General features: G+C 35.9%; 1 protein-coding gene and 1 long non-coding RNA gene across 4 annotated transcripts in view; one reads left to right on the forward strand and one right to left on the reverse strand.

The window, feature by feature from the left end:
- Positions 1–16,145, forward strand: part of exp (expansion) — a 53,067-nt gene that overhangs the window by 15,029 nt on the left and 21,893 nt on the right. For all 3 annotated transcript variants that reach the window (XM_065309239.1, XM_065309240.1, XM_065309241.1), the window contains exon 2: positions 5,145–5,304. In XM_065309239.1, the coding sequence (XP_065165311.1) occupies positions 5,145–5,304 (160 nt within the window). The remainder of the gene's footprint in view (positions 1–5,144; positions 5,305–16,145) is intronic.
- The window catches only part of LOC135797064 (uncharacterized), a 35,016-nt gene that overhangs the window by 14,908 nt on the left and 3,963 nt on the right, over positions 1–16,145 (reverse strand). Inside the window, exon 2 of the long non-coding RNA XR_010549445.1 lies at positions 12,289–12,380. This is a non-coding gene — a long non-coding RNA (uncharacterized lncRNA). The remainder of the gene's footprint in view (positions 1–12,288; positions 12,381–16,145) is intronic.

Consider the following 16,145-nt stretch of genomic DNA (forward strand, 5'->3'; position numbering starts at 1 on the left):
ATATGATGAGAGAAAGAGGTGTAAAGTGCAAATTTATAGCCAATTAAATTCGATTTCGCTACGTGTTGGAATGTTTTGCAAAATTCGCAAGCATTGCCAATCTATTTTGCAAAACTTTTGAAATTGGCATTTTTCCTAATAAATAATAAATCTATTAATATTTGTAACATTTCGCTTTCGCGGCAAGGCGGCGCAAAAGTGTCGAAATTAAATAAAGTTAATAAGTTCAATAAGGTCGCTCGCCGCATGACTGTGGAACACCTATCGTGCACAGGACCTTTAAATGCTTCAAAAAGTCGCTCTTTGAGTCATTCCGCGCGCTTAAACGCTAAAAGTTATAAATAACGAGCAAACTTTCGGCCCGTAAACAATTCGCACCTACATAACGACATTATGAAGGCGGCGTTCAGAGTGAATACCCTGACGACCTTTTCGTTATTTAACGATGATCGAATAACTAAAAGTATATCCTATTAAAATTCAATAAGTAATAAAAGTATTAAATTAAATCTAAAAAAATAAAAAAATAAAATTATTTCACTAGAACCTTGTATAACACGTATGAAAACAATAAATAATTTGGCAATAAAATTGCCGAAGGTAACAAGGTCATGAACTTTTCGCTTTCGACACGTTTAATTGATGATTGAACAAGATTTATCGTCCGACAGTCTGACATTGAATTCAAACACAACGATTAGTAGATTTTCGGTCAAATTGGAACTCAATTAAACATTTACAGTGTTTAGACTTTTGCGAACAATGCGAATGAAATTTATAGGCTTGGCGAAGGTTTAATAATCACATAAAAACCGAATCAAAGTATAATTAAAATTAAAGTTGTAATTTTTTATATATTCCTGCGGTTGGAAAATATTTGTAGGTAACGTAACCGTTGCAGGTCACCTGTAGGAAGTGGGCAGTTAACCTTAAACGCCCACAATGCGCACACCGACATTAAAAATGTAAAAATCGTAAATGGTAGCCAAATGAGGCGATCCAAGAGGACGTGCGAACGACCACAATCAAAATTACACACTTAAAATATTTTAACGCCGTCGTTGTGGAAAAAAGCAACTAAAACCTAGCGCTTGAAGATATTGTGAGAATTTGTTCTAATGCGTTTTTGGGTGCAACAAATGTAGCGTCATTTAAAAGCTCATTTTCGTGCAACATTTAAATATTCAATCGTTTGTTTCGAAACATACGTAGCTAAAACAAAATGACCGCTTGACTGGCAATGTCTTGATGTGGCGGTGCGGTGAAAAACGGTAAAATACTTGGCTTGCATTCGTAATTAGTTAGTAGGATTTCTTTGCATCGCGCGCGCACACATTCAACAATAATGGAATGCGACGTGATATAAAAATGCGCTACCGGCAATGATGTCGTTAACGCGTCGCATTGCATTACGTCGCGTTCGAATCACACACAAACAGACACAGGCAGGCATTAAATATGAAGTGTAATGAAGCCAAGTGAACGTACTCAGTAACTCAGTCACTCGTCATAGTCGTAGTCATATCATAGCATGCAAGAAACACACATGTGCATGATTCGTTGCAATTTAAGCACAAATTGAGTTTTTAATTGGTTTTTCGTTTGGTGTCAAATAGTAAAAGTCGAGTTGTAAATTTAAATTAGATTGTAAATCGTGTTTATTTCAGGAAAATAGAAATTTTAGAAATAAAACTTAAATACGGCGAAAAATTAATGTTTTTAGGTAAAAATGCCTCAAACACTTTCGAAACTTTTCTTCAAGTGAATAAAATAGGAAATAAATGCATTGTTCGGTTAGTTAAATCCAAAAAAACACAATTTGTGCAAATGTGCAAATGTTAAAAATAACTGTTTTTCTCAATTTCCTTTTTAATATACAAAAATCAATAAAAAATCTAAGTCATTCGATTTTATGACTGGTAATATTGCACATAAACCACCTTCGATTGCAAAACACAATGACTACTTCAATCCGTATCCGGATTTAATTCACATCACAGTCATTCAACATCCTTTCTGCATTCTATAAATATCTGAAGCTTCCTCGGCGACCCTCGCACCGATTACGACCGTAATAATTGCCAATCGCCGATCGTCGCGCAATTGCACCACACTTGCACTCAATAATATCAACGTGTGTGTCTCTTTGTGCGCGCCGTCCAATTTTCCCATTGACTAATCACAGTCCTTGATCCACTCGTATTACACCCGGAGGACGTGCGACACGCACTCGCACGTGAGTCCGTCGTCCGGCTTGCTTAAGCCACTCGCGCTCGCGTAACGAATGGTTATTGCAACACGGGGATGAATCACGCGCGCGCGCGCGGTCATAACCGTTAAACAGCGCGGTCGGCGCGCGCGTAATGGGATCCTGAAATAGTTCACACGCCGTGCGCGGACAGCGTATTAGCGATCCAGTGTCTGATAACGCATTATTCTGACCATTGCGGGGAGATAAGCGAAAACAACTTTGAAGAAAAAAACTATGCTAGTCGGTTGAAATGGAATAAAAATAGGCAATTGTGTCAGGTAATAAAGTGTAACTGATACGGGCATTAATCAAGCGATAAGATTTTATGACATTTTGTAGTAAAAATAAGAATTTTAGACACGTTAAGGAAGATTTTTTATGGAAATATTTTGTAAAAACTTATTTACTCAGAAAAAAAGTTTATTTTCAATGTTAAGTGCGTGAAATAAAATTTTTAAAGCAAATTTAGACAATTAAGTGTCTAAAACATCATTTTATACACTAGTGCTAAAATATACGGATAATATAGCATTTTAAGTGGCCAAAATAAAAGTTTGAGGCTTTTTAAACAAATGTAATTCATAAAAATTAATTTGTCACTCTAGTGTTTAAAAATTAATAATTATATTATAGTTTAAGTATGGAAAATAACATTTTTAAAATTCTTTCAATAAATTATTCACCTAATATTAAAAATTATGGCTTTATACAAAAGAAAAATTTACTTTTTGTTTGACTTTTGTTTTGGCATACAAACATTTTTCTTCCTCTGGTCACTTAACATGCGGCTCGCATTATAGCGCCTTATCCGCGAATAATACGCAACATGCAACTTGATTGGAATAAATCAATTTACGGCCCGTGCGTTGGTGCGTGAGTGTGCGCGACAAGCGCTCGCGCGCCAACTTTCATCTTTTATCCGCTCTGCGCGCGGATAAAGCTCGCGCGCGGCTTGTCGAAAGCTTGGATTTCCAGCGCGCATAATTCAACCGCAGTACTTGCAGTTTCTGTGGCACTCTGCAGTGTGTGTATGTGAATATGTGTACACTACTCATGTTGGCCTGTTCGGCCTGTTACGACGAATGTTTTATGTGCGTCTTCATCTCGTCGGCCGCCGCGCGACAACAACTCGTGTGTTGCGTTTTGTTTCGTTTTGTTTAATTAGAATCACAGCGCAGCGAATTCATAAATTTCGAAAATATATGCGCAGACACAGCGCACACAAGCGGATTGTGTGTAGGTAAACAAAAGCGGGCAAAATTAAGCGCAAATATGTAAACAATGAGTGTTTCAGGGAGTTTTTTTTTTGTAAAGTTTAGTTTTTTGCAAACAAGACGGTTATTTTATTAGTAGACAAGTTGTAATTTTATTTAATAGCATTATAAGTCAAAGTCGAAGAGACTTGTACAGTTGTAATTATGCCAACGCCTCTCATTCAATGCCATCCAGTGAATTTTTATTGAAAGAAATTACGCGTATTACGACTTTTCATAAATCACTTCTTAAGCGTTGACTCATAAATGTTGAAAACAAAGTAAAATCTACAAAAATTGCAATTTATTGCAGAGAAAACGTGTCAAATTTAACGTTTAATACGATAAAATTAACTATAGTTAACTTCTAATGCGTAAAATTACATTTTAAGGCGAGCAAGTCAGACTTAAGTCAATTTATTTTACTAAAACTATAAATTTTCAGTGAACAAAGGAATTTCTAGGCCAGAAAAAGGGGATAATTACAAAAAACCAAGTATTTAACTCAACAAATCTAAATATTTTTGTTGTTTAATGTGGCAAACATAATTTTTTAAAACGCAACTATGACTTAAGTCGATTTAGAGCACTAATACTTCATTTTTACAAATTATTACGCAATAAAAAAAATTGATTAAATAATTATGAAAAATAAATCTATTTAATATCCAATGTTTAAAATATTAATTTTAGACACGCAGAATATGACTTAAGTCACTTTTCTTCACTAGAATCTAAAATTTTACGTTTTCTAGACCAGATAAATTGTATAACATCAAAAAAACTAATGTAAACACTGTATTCCCATTGAATACGACTTCGTGAAAAAATCCATGCGCCACACCTCAAAAATTGCCCCCGTTTTGTCGCTTAAGTAGCGCCGACCTGCGACCACGATTCAATCGAAACGCAACGAATCGAAATTGAATTAAACAAAAACACACACATCAAATAATAACAAACGCTTACAAATCCAGTTTAGCAGTTCACTTTAGAGGCCGAATTAGAATGTTAATGTTTCGCTAATGTTCGCCGTCGCGTATGTCGACCGTTCGATCGTTAAACTTACCTGTATGTTGTAACAAACGCTTTCCTGCCGGAGCGTTATAAAACTATGCACATAATAATTTTTTGTACTTCTTGTCTTAAATTTTACCTTGAAGTACCTTGAGAATGACGCAGTTCTTGGCGTGGTCTCAAGTTAAGTAAGCAGAGCGTATAATAACTTAAGTCATATGACTTAAGTTAAATCAATACTTAAATAGATTCGAAATTAATAAGCAAAACAAAGTAAAAGTAGAATTTTAAGAAGAGAAAAGTAAGAAATGTATTGTTTTTGTTGTGCATTTCTTTGTTTTCATGAAGGAAACGGGAAAGTTCACCACTAAAAACGCTAAAAAATCACTTCCTAAAGCCGCCCGCTCGTGACGAGCGTGCAAAATTATTGTCTTCGGCGTTCGGGCAACGCCTTCGACCGTGAAGTGCACCAACTATGATTTAATAAACAATCAACTAGCTAAAATGATTATTTGATTGCTACTTTAGACCAACAGCCAATCAATATTTACCAGCAGCTTCGGCTACTTTTTCCATTGTTCACGAATTGTTGTAATTTGCATTCGTTTCGCTTTCGTTTACAGCGTGCTACCGCTCGAGTTACCACTGCCAGCCACTCCTGCAGAGATGGTGTCGCGACGCAAGATCCTGTCGCGATCTCGCGATGACCTTCACATGGACGCCACGTTTCAGGCGCCCGAGGACGAAGAAGACGTATGGTACCAAAAGGATAAATTATATAAGGTAAGCGCAAATTTTTTTACACATCTACTACGCATGCGTAAATATAAATAAACACTGCGTAACCTTCACTTGCGAAAATGTCAATTTATTGTATTTTTTTCGTGTATGCGTTTTGCGTCGATTGTTATGTCACATTTCCCATGTGAAGCGCTGAGATACGAAGGCGAAAACGAAAGGAACACACGTCCGCCGTGGAACAATACGCGCACGTAGTCACTCACAGCATTTCCTCACCTTAAGTCAAGTTTTAAGCAGCGCGCGCGCTCGCAAAAGACAATAGAGCGTGTCGTGCGTGACGTCTTCATGTATGTACGCATGCGCGCGCGCCCTGATCATAACGAGACACATTGTGAACATCAAGAGTTATGCAAGCGCACGTTACCACAAACTGTGCCATTTCCTTCTTGAATTCATCGCTTCACCCGAATTTAATTAATTAACAATTGTGTGAAGCCGCATACATCTTTAACTACGGCTCAAATGTAAATGCATCTGCGCATGCGCACTTAATCATTAATTAGGTACCATTGCAGGCGCAAGTTTCGCACTCTGGTAGTAGCACCAAGGGCGCATTTTAACGAGCGGTCACTCTTTAACTTCGGGGCGTAACCACGCAACTCTTTTACGAAATGATTAATGATTAACACTCGCGTGTGCACACGCAAAAAAAGTGATCGCATAATGTTTCGTAGTGTTAGGTATTACTATCGTTAGTGTTAGTCGCCGGCGGCTTTGAAAACATTATCAAAAAACTGGTTTAGACTCATTTAAAATTAAAATTACCCCAATTAAACGATGAAATAACTTCCTTTAGATTTTTTTTCTTAATTTAGAGGACAACCAAAAACTTGAAACGTGATTTTTGTTGTAAAATCACAGAACGATAAATAAAAACGATAATTGCAGTAATTTTCCAGTCAGACAAAAATTCGAATTTTGGATTTTTGTCGATTAATAAATCTTTTCTCACAATATAGGTGAGTATCTACGCTTGGAAATAGAAAGAAAAGAAAAGAAAAGCACAAGTGGTACTTGTAGAGTTATACGCAGTGGGTTTGTGTCGGTAATCGGTTTTTCGATAGATTATAAAGCAATTGGGCACGCAGCTGCCGTGCTACTCCTCATTTAAGTCAGCAGGATGATGCACCGGTGAGGCGCGGAATAAAAACGCCGTCGAAACACTTACAACGCCGACATCGACATCAATAGGTCGGTGTCTGGTAGATAAACTCGAAAGTAGTAGGTACACCGAGAGCAATGAGAAGAGAATAAGAAGAAAAAAAAAGTGGTAGAGTTTACGAATCGATCTGTTCCGGTCTAGAAATTCTCAAAATCACAACTAAACGCTTCTATTCAAACACAGGAAGAGTCAAAATATAGATAGACAATGTCTTAAATTATCTTCGCACAGATTTTTTAAGAAATTTTTTTGTTAGAAAAAAAGTCAACTTATATTGTTTATAACTTTAAGAATAATACAGATTTTGTTTTTATTAATTGTTTAGGTGATAGCTAAAGATGTTTTTAACATATGTTCAAAGTTCAAAGAATAATTTTGATCAAGTAGATTTTGAAATATTTGGTTTTTAATTTCTTTTTAATTTTTTTTTTTGCGTAAATACCAGATGACAACTTGTAATTAAAATTACGTGGTTTCTATTTGATAAAAAATAAATATTTAAACGGATTCTTATAAAATGCAGTATTAACTAATATTTGTTATTTTAAAATGTTTTAAATGAACTAAATGGAGACGATTTAAAGAAAAAAATGTAAATTTTTGATAAAAACGCAATGAAATTTTGGTATTTTTTCAAAAATAAACCACATATCTTGCATTTAATACACAAAATATAATTTTTTGTTGTTTATTGAAATTTTAAACTGTGGAATGTGTTATTTTTTGTGTTGTGTGTAATTAGCAAATTTCTTCTCGTTAGTTTCGTTAATTTTCGTTACGACAAGCCGAAAACGTTCCCTCCGTAATGCTCTATTAATATTCGTATTAAATTTAAATTAAATTATGTTAATAATGGGAACCAAAGCAAAGTGGTTAACTCACGAGCGTGCACGAATGAAACAAATGTAACGAATTACGAATGATTACAAAAACGCAGACACAAAGTAATGTCGAAAAAAAGTTTCACCAAAAACACACACACAAAACACACACAATTTCGTCGATTTGTATTCACAAATTCATTTCAATTCATTCTATCGAGTGTAAATTTCACATAGGAAGGAACCTACAATAAAATTGATTGTTTTTTAATTATTTAATTATTACCCCTCGTTAATTTAGACAAATTTGAACAAGATTTTAGAAAACGATAAAATACCATATAGATACTATTCCAAAATTACCCAGAGAGAGGTTAAAGGTAAAACTTTCATTTATAAACATTTTTCTCCAACACTTTTTTTCTTGTTTTTATTTTGGCGGTGCTTCAAATAAAACAAGTGCATAATCGATTGCCTTTTACGCGCGTCAGGTGCATCGTGCAACATTTTCTTCTTTCACATGTCGGCTGTCAGCCGTTGTCTCGTCTAGCCGCAGAAAGCGATCTCATATCTTTTGTGCGTTCGCCGCGAGCGCGAGCGCGATTCGCCATATCGGCAAGAAATCGAAAATCGAACGCCTGATGATGCGCGCGCTCGAAACAAAAAACGTCGAGCATTAGCTTTCTCTCATTATATCCCCAACACACACACACACACACATGCTGCATATGATACCTACTCTTGTCTTCATCATGCGAGTAATCCAGCGATAACACGCTAACTATAGTCCTATGCTTACAATTAAAGTTTAAGGTTTGAAGGTGTCTCGAACAAAACAAAACGTTTTTCCGAGAGCCGCGAGAAGCGCAGTGACTTGTGATGAATCACGGTAGACACATGCTTCAAAAGCTCTCTCGGGAGCTTTTCAAAAGCTCCAAACTCTTGTCTTGGCTTGTCTCTCGGCTAAACGTTACCACTTGAAAGACCACAACCACTCGCTTTGGGCAATTTGTGCATCGCGCTGCGTCTAATGTCTAATTTTATAATTTGAATAGCTCAGCGAGCATTTAATGAGTTTACACGCGCGTCCAACCACAGCATTGATTTCAAATTATCATAGATAATACATACGTAATTGGTAATAAAATTCCTCAATACAAAAAGAAATAAAAATTGGGTTTTGAGCACATATTTCCACTTACATCATTAACAGATGTTTAAATTGATGTTGGATTATATTGGTAGACCTAGATGGAGAGTCAGAGGAAACAAAAGAAATTGTGGTTAACCAGATGGTCTCGCAAATTGTAGAGTTTAGTATTAATAACAACAAATACGTGAATTTATTTGGATTGCGCAAATGCGCAACCGACCAACCGTTAGGATGATTGCGAGTGATCTCAATTACAGTAATAAAACATAACAGACAAATAAAAATAATAAAATTTAGGCTAATCTAATAGAAAACACGAAGAAACAGTAATTTTTATGTTTTCATAAATTAAAACATGAAAAAAAAAACAGAAAAAATCAAATAATTACCAGAAATTTAATTGTTTCTTAGTTTATTACTGAAACTAAATAACATATTATAAAATGTTACTTTAGCAGAAATAAAATTAAAATTAATTTAATCCAAGAAAAATTACTGTTTTTATGATTTTTAGTAAATTAAAACAAGAAAAAACAGAAGAAAAAAAAAAAGAAATAATTATAAAAAATTTATTATTTCTTTAATTTATGACCAAAAATTCTAATAAAATGTAACTTGAGTAAAACTAAAATTAATTTAATCCAGGAAACACTTCGTAATTGTTTTGATTGGAAAACAATTTCGATGTCTCGCGAGCAAAACGTTTATGGCACTCGGTGTGCGATGATTTTAGTTTACAGCTCGCACCAAACATTGTTTAACACCGCCGTGGGGTCTCAAGGGTGGTCGGCGGGGATTTTAACGAGGCATCTAGTGCCCGTCACGGCGCGACTGCATTAAATCCGCGAATAAAATAGAATCGAACGCACTCGACGCGCGATAAAACCGCCTTGTTTATTTGGCATTTACGAACGAATAAAACGCACTATCACCGTGCGCATAATATTATTTGTATATTGGATGCGCGTACCTTTGCGAATCGCAACTACAACTATATACTTCGGTACTACCACTAAAGCAGAAGATACAGAAGACGAAGAAAAAGGAGAAAAAAATGCGCGCGCGCTTTTATTCTATAACATTTATTAAAGCGCGCATCTGAAATGCATCGCCAGCTCAAATCGGCGAATGGTGTCGTCAATAATATCATTTTATTTGCTATTTGCGCGCATTTCAAGGCACGGTCTTGCGTGTGAACGCAAGACGCATGCAAATTCTGCAAAATTTGCAAGCGGCAAAGAAGTTAGGATGGGCAAACAGGCGACGTAATTCATTCGGCGGACACTTATACAAATTTTGAAGCTCATAAAAGTAATATTTTCACTAAGAATACATATTACCTATTTTATTATGTTTAATTTTCACGTAATAATAATAAATTTTCAGTAAATTAAAGTAAAATTACGATAAAATTTGTTTTTTGACCATTTTCAACCAATTTTAATCCTATTTCAACGGTTTCTAGTAAAAATAAATAACTGTAAATAAAATACAGTGTTCTACTTGAAAATAATAGAAAATAAATTAATTTTTCACCCATTAGTTCTTTGAAAATGTCGAAATAAGCTTCAAAATGACTTTTCTTTTAATTTTCTTTCTGTTTGTGGTGAAGATATACGTGGAAAATAGCAAGCTTTAAAAGCTCATGGAAGCTCGTAAAAACACACCCACATCGTCCGTCAATTGATTTAGAACGCGCGAGCGTCGTTTAAAAGCGCATTCTGGTCGCGCCAGCGAATTTATCTCCACTGTAGGCTTTCCACATTCAATTAAAATTTGTCATCTTCGCCGACTGCGAGACTTTATACGCCACAAATTATTTTGTAGTTACAATTCCGCGCTTGTTTGCGCACTTATTTATAGCTCATGTTCATACATCTTTTTTTTTCCTCTCCACAAACCCGACCAATAAATATTTGAAATCACGTACTCTTCATTTCTTGTTTCTTGCACTAATAAATTTAATTTATTAACATATTAAAGTATATTAAGACAATGTCGCAACTATCGATTATAATAATCTCTGCCGGACCCCCTGCGATAAGCTCTGCGCTCCCGAAGAGCTAAATTAAGTCGGTTGCGGCGCGTGCACCTCCTGCTATTTGCAAATCATCGCGTTAAAACGATGACGACATGCAGAATTTTACATCTACGCCCATCGCGGACGCTGAAATAAACAAACAGCAAACAACAACAACGGCGCAGCGCGGAGGAAAAATAAGACAAACACGCGGCAAATTATCGATAGCTGGTAAGCGCTCGATGCGAAAGTAAGCAAGAGCGAATAATAACCATTAATTAACGTGTTTGAAAATTTCTGATTACGATGATGATTCACAATCAGCGCGATGCCGCGCCATTGTACATCATCATCTTCGAGTACGCTGCGAGAACGCTTCATGTTGCGCGCGCAGCATAACAATTAATTCCGAAATGTGTGTAACGAGAAGTTACGATCATGTAAATGTTTTCCAAGCAAAAGACAACAACGCACAATTACGCATTGCGTATTATACAGGGTGTTAAAAATCCAAACTAATATTATAGAGTCATAAAAACGCAAATGTTGAGTTTTTTTGTTTGTTTGTTTCACTTTCACGCAAAAACAACTGAAGTAATTTTGATAAAATTTGGTATAAAGATATTTTAGGCCAGGGAAAATAAAATAGACTGGTTTTTGTCGCAAAAATATAATTTTAAGGGTGTGAAATAAGGTATGAAAGTTGAAATAGAGATTTTATTATAGTTTTAGTTATATTATTCGAACCTAGATGGCGCTATAGTGTATTATTAGCATTTCTCATGCTAGAAAAGCAAGAAATTAATATTTTTTCACCTTTTTTTTTGCTTTAAATTCCAAATGGTAAATGCAAAATGATATTTTTCTTACTTGTGCTTAACAATATGAATATTTTTGCGCACTCTGTATTATTTGAGGAATATTCAATAACCGCTTAAAACTTACGACAACGATTAAAGTAGGAAATAAACCAGAGGCGTAATTATCGCATGAATATCGACCGTCCGCCGACGATTTGCGACCACTGTCACATCGCCCTCCACATTGCTCTCCATAATCGTTCCGTCGTCGTTTTGTGCGGCGTGTGCAGCCAATTGCATTGTGCGTTTGCTCGGCTGCTGCACTTGTTTATGGCTTTCTCGTTGTTTCCATTGCGCCGGCTCGCTGCTGGCGTCGTTAGTGTTAATTGCTAATTTCTTTTTCACTTGATTACTCGCTTATTACCGTGCGCGCATCGCCGGTATATCTGCGCCAACGAGCAGCGCACACTTTATGCGTCGCTAAATATAGCGCTTATCTAAATGTTTCGCTAGTTAATTAATACACCAACATAATATGTAATATGCAATCATGTGTTGTTTTTTTTCCTGTGTTTTGGAAGAGGAACATACTGTATGTTATCAAGCACATGTGTAATTCATAAGCATCTGCGCATTGACTTTCACTGCCGGCACACATGCGCGCGAAACTTAGACAAAAGTCGAGATTCGAGAGAAGCTGGTGAATGTCTTTGCGCGCGCCCGGAATTTTTCACTTTTGATTGCATGTGTGTCGCGTTTAGAGTCAAAATTAATTGTGACCGAGCGCACACTTTCTACGTCCGGGCTATTAATTTAACCCACACTGACCTAGACAACAAGGTGTCAAGCACTATTGTTTCAAATAAATTTATACAATAAAACAAAGCAAAACTAACCACAAAAATCGTGATTTTGAAAACTTAAACTTTTTCTACTTTAAAATAATGATGATCTAGTTATTTTAAAGCTTTTTTTCTTTGTGTCTTAAGGAAATGTGTTGAAATACTCACCAGGTTCTCAATTTTTTGATGTTAAAATAAGTGCAGCTGCAAGGCGTCGTTAAATGCGCGTGCAGCGCTTCGATTAACGCAGACGCGGGCGTCTAGAAAGTAAAAAGAAACAACAAAAATTAGCAGGAAATGACTTTCCAACACATTAACATTAGCCGCAGCATCGTGCGGCGCACAACTCGTCAACGCGCAAATTTTCATCTTTAAACGCAACCCAGACGACTGGCGAGTAAAAGCCGCTAAAACATCAAATCCGGTCTGGAATTACTCGTATTTCATTCCACTTTAATTTAATTTCAAAAGCATGTAATAAGTAACTCATATTAAAATAAAAATCACTTTTAGAATGTTCACTACTTTGATTTATGTCGTGTTTGGAAAATCGCTACACGATTTTAGCACCGGTGGAGTTAATGGCGCAGAATTCCATGCGCAGAAATATTTGTGTCAAATGTAACGCGAATTTCTGATTGGTAATGAGTGCAAACTACTAATGTAGCTATCTATAGCTATAAATTAGAGTGGATTGAATCGATTTCGTTTCGGATCAATCAAATTAACTTTCTTCGTCGATTTATTTACATTTAAAATGTTTTCGAAAAGAAAAAACATAAAATTTTACTTTTTAAGTAGTTTTCATTAAAATCTAGTGTGTTTTGCTCCGCCTACTCATGCTATTGCACATGCGCGAATAAATTAATAGCGTGTTTTGATGATTGTGACACGTTGGGTACGAAAACGCGAAAGTCCTAATTTTCACCGCGCTACTGAATTGCGCCAGTCATCCATCGGTCGGCGCACGGCTTTTGTCGCGCTCCAGATATTACCGTAAATGCTATTACGCTAACATGCGCAGCCGAGAAAAAGTCTTAAGTAGACACACGCAGCGCAGCGGAGACTAGGTAGCCTAGTTCGTAGTCTACGTTTTCCTGCTGTCTTGCTACGAGTATTAGCAAGCGTGCACACTTTTTGCGGGCATGCGCAGTTAGAAACACACATTCATACTATAGTAGAGCGGTAGTTAGCAAATAGGCAAGAGTCTTACTAGTACGAAGAGTTTAAGCACTAGACCAGTAGAAGAAGAGGCCAAAGCAAACCAGCGAAAGATTTTGCATTGCGGTCGACAAGGACGTTCGAAGACATTCGAACGCTAACGGAAAACTCGCCGCAAGCTGCAAATAACGTGCCTACAGCAAATATAAACACAAAGCGTGCAGCAGACAAGCATGAACGCAAAGTACATACACAATATCACATATTAACTCACTTGCGATGCCTGAAAAACGTTTAGTTTAATTTTCTTACGTAGAATATTAACAGTTTTTGCCGAAATGAGCAAAACAATCAACAAAACACCAACAAAAACACCAAAAACGAAGAAAAGGTAAACTTTTGATATAGAAAAGCAATGTATAAGACAAATTTCGCGTTTTTCCGCTATTTTTTTAGCATATTTTTGAGATTTGAAGAGAAAAACTTGAATATCTACAAAAATATTAAATATACAGCATTGATAAACACCCTGTATCAAAAAGAAATCATTATCCACAGATATCTTTTGGATAATCATCAAAAAAAAAGTTTTTCCAGCGTTTCGAAAGTAAAATTTGTATTTAACAAATATGAAATACTTATAATTTTAAGTGTGAATAGTGAATGTGTCGATGCATGCCGCATAATTGTAATAACGCTCCGCGCCGCTCAAATAATAGCTATCGCAACTACAAACACGAACACCGCCACAAAGGAAACCGATACGAAAATATATGACTCCGATACGTGGGCAATTTCTCTCCGGGGACTACTAGGAATGAAAAACGACGCTGTGCGCTGCACACGCCACGCTCCAAACGGCAGCAATTGAATATTTAACTTAAATAGCATAACTTAAGTCACAACTTACAACTTACTCAAATGCTTATTGAGACTTGGTTGGGAAGTTGCTTTCATAAATTTAAATCATCCATTGAGCATATTTAAATGCTCTGCATAACTTATAATTCCAACGCGACTCGAGCGACTTAAGCGATATAATAAGCCGTTTTAGTTCCTTCGCTTTATTCCACGCCTATTTGTTGTCTGACGTGAAGTATTCGTTTTTATTTCGATTGCTGCTAATTGACAACTTTCCCGGAATGCTATTACTTGTTTACAATTTCTCTCAATTACTTTTTATACGTGAGAATTTATCCAAAGAAAAATACAATCATTAATGTTATGTTTTGTTAGTTAAAAAGTATTTTTACCGAAAAAATACTGTTTAGAGCTCCGCCCATTTGACTTAACCCTAAATGTGAATTTACTGCGCATGCCATTTTGGTTTAACTTTACATAACCGCATATTGCGCATGCGCATCTTTATTAAAACACTAATTATCTTAAAATAGGTAATTGTACTCATATACGTTCCTAATTCTCAACGCCCAAATCGCACATTTAGTAAAATCGTTTAGCAGAGTCATAAAACCACTCACGCGCGTTTTCCTCTTGTCGTAAGCTGCGTTTACACCGACTACCGTTACTTAGCATCATAACTAACGACGATTCAATTGATGCGCGGCGCACTGGTTGAATAACACCTTTGAAAAATGACTATAAATAAAAAGAGGCGCACGTAATTCAATAAAAATAAATACGAATGATGCAGTCGTCTTCACACAGAGTGTATATGATGATATAAACGGCAAGTAATAAGTTAAATGTCAATAGATAAATAATCGGCTTACGCGTGTTGGCTGCGTGGGTAAATGCATATTTGACATTATAAGTGGATAAGTCGATAAAAATATCTTCACTTATATGAAAAACATCAACTGATTAAGTTGCGCATGCGCAGAACATCGAGTGGGCGGAGCGTATTATACATTTAATACTTTTATATTGACATTTAACAAAAACATAAACATTTACATGTAATTATCACAATGTATTTATTTTATTATCTAATAAATGCGCATTTATTGTTGTTATTTTTTTGTTGTAAAACAATATTTGCATTTTGAGTCATGTGCGCATAGAAATTGACTCGTTGACTCTTCTTCAACTTACTTAAGTTACATAACGCTCGTTTACCTTCACCAATTCACTAAATTCACTAAAAAGCCATCGGAATGTGCATAAATTAATCCCTCGCCTAAAAAACCATCATTACCGCTATTAACCAACAAAACCTCTAGCGTAGCAGGCGTAAAATTAATTTTAATCATTACAGACACAAAAACACGATTTAAGCAATTTAAATTGAAATCGCATTGAGGAAATAATTCTCGGGGCGTTGGTACCATGTCGAATCTGTCGATACAAATTTATTTCAGCACGCTCCGAAAATGGCGTCGCGCATAAACTTGTCTTCGTTGTCGCGTCTGCGCGCGCGATTTGCATGCCGAACGCGGAACAAACAAGTGGAACGAATTTCTCTATTCGTTACAGATAACCGCCCGAATTCAATCGCGCGCGCAATGCCTAGTAAGCCAACCGAATGTGAGCGACATTGATTATATTATTCGACTTCGTACAAATTCCTCGAAATTCTGCGCGATTCGATTCGATTCCATTCAATTAAATTTTATAGTCACACGTGTTTTCGAAAATTCAATGACTGCCTGGCTATTGGAGCGCAAAATTTTATAGAAATCCGGTTCAATTCTACTTTAGTTATGTGCATTTCTGTGTTTATCCACATATTTTCAAATAATAAAATGCTTTGAAGTTGTTGCGCATGGGCAATTTACTAAACTACACTTTTAAGTTACATTAAAACTTATTTTGTCATGTTTTTAGCACTCAAGCATGTATATTAATCAAAATACGTGTAATTTTTACTTTGTGCATGTTGCGCATGTGCAAAATGTGCAAAA

Source organism: Atheta coriaria, unplaced genomic scaffold (assembly GCF_025399875.1).
Source record: "Atheta coriaria isolate IRGN ID8LTWV9N9 unplaced genomic scaffold, Caltech_Dcor_3.1 hic_scaffold_8_pilon, whole genome shotgun sequence".
In the NCBI taxonomy this organism is placed as follows: Eukaryota; Metazoa; Arthropoda; class Insecta; order Coleoptera; family Staphylinidae; genus Dalotia; species Dalotia coriaria.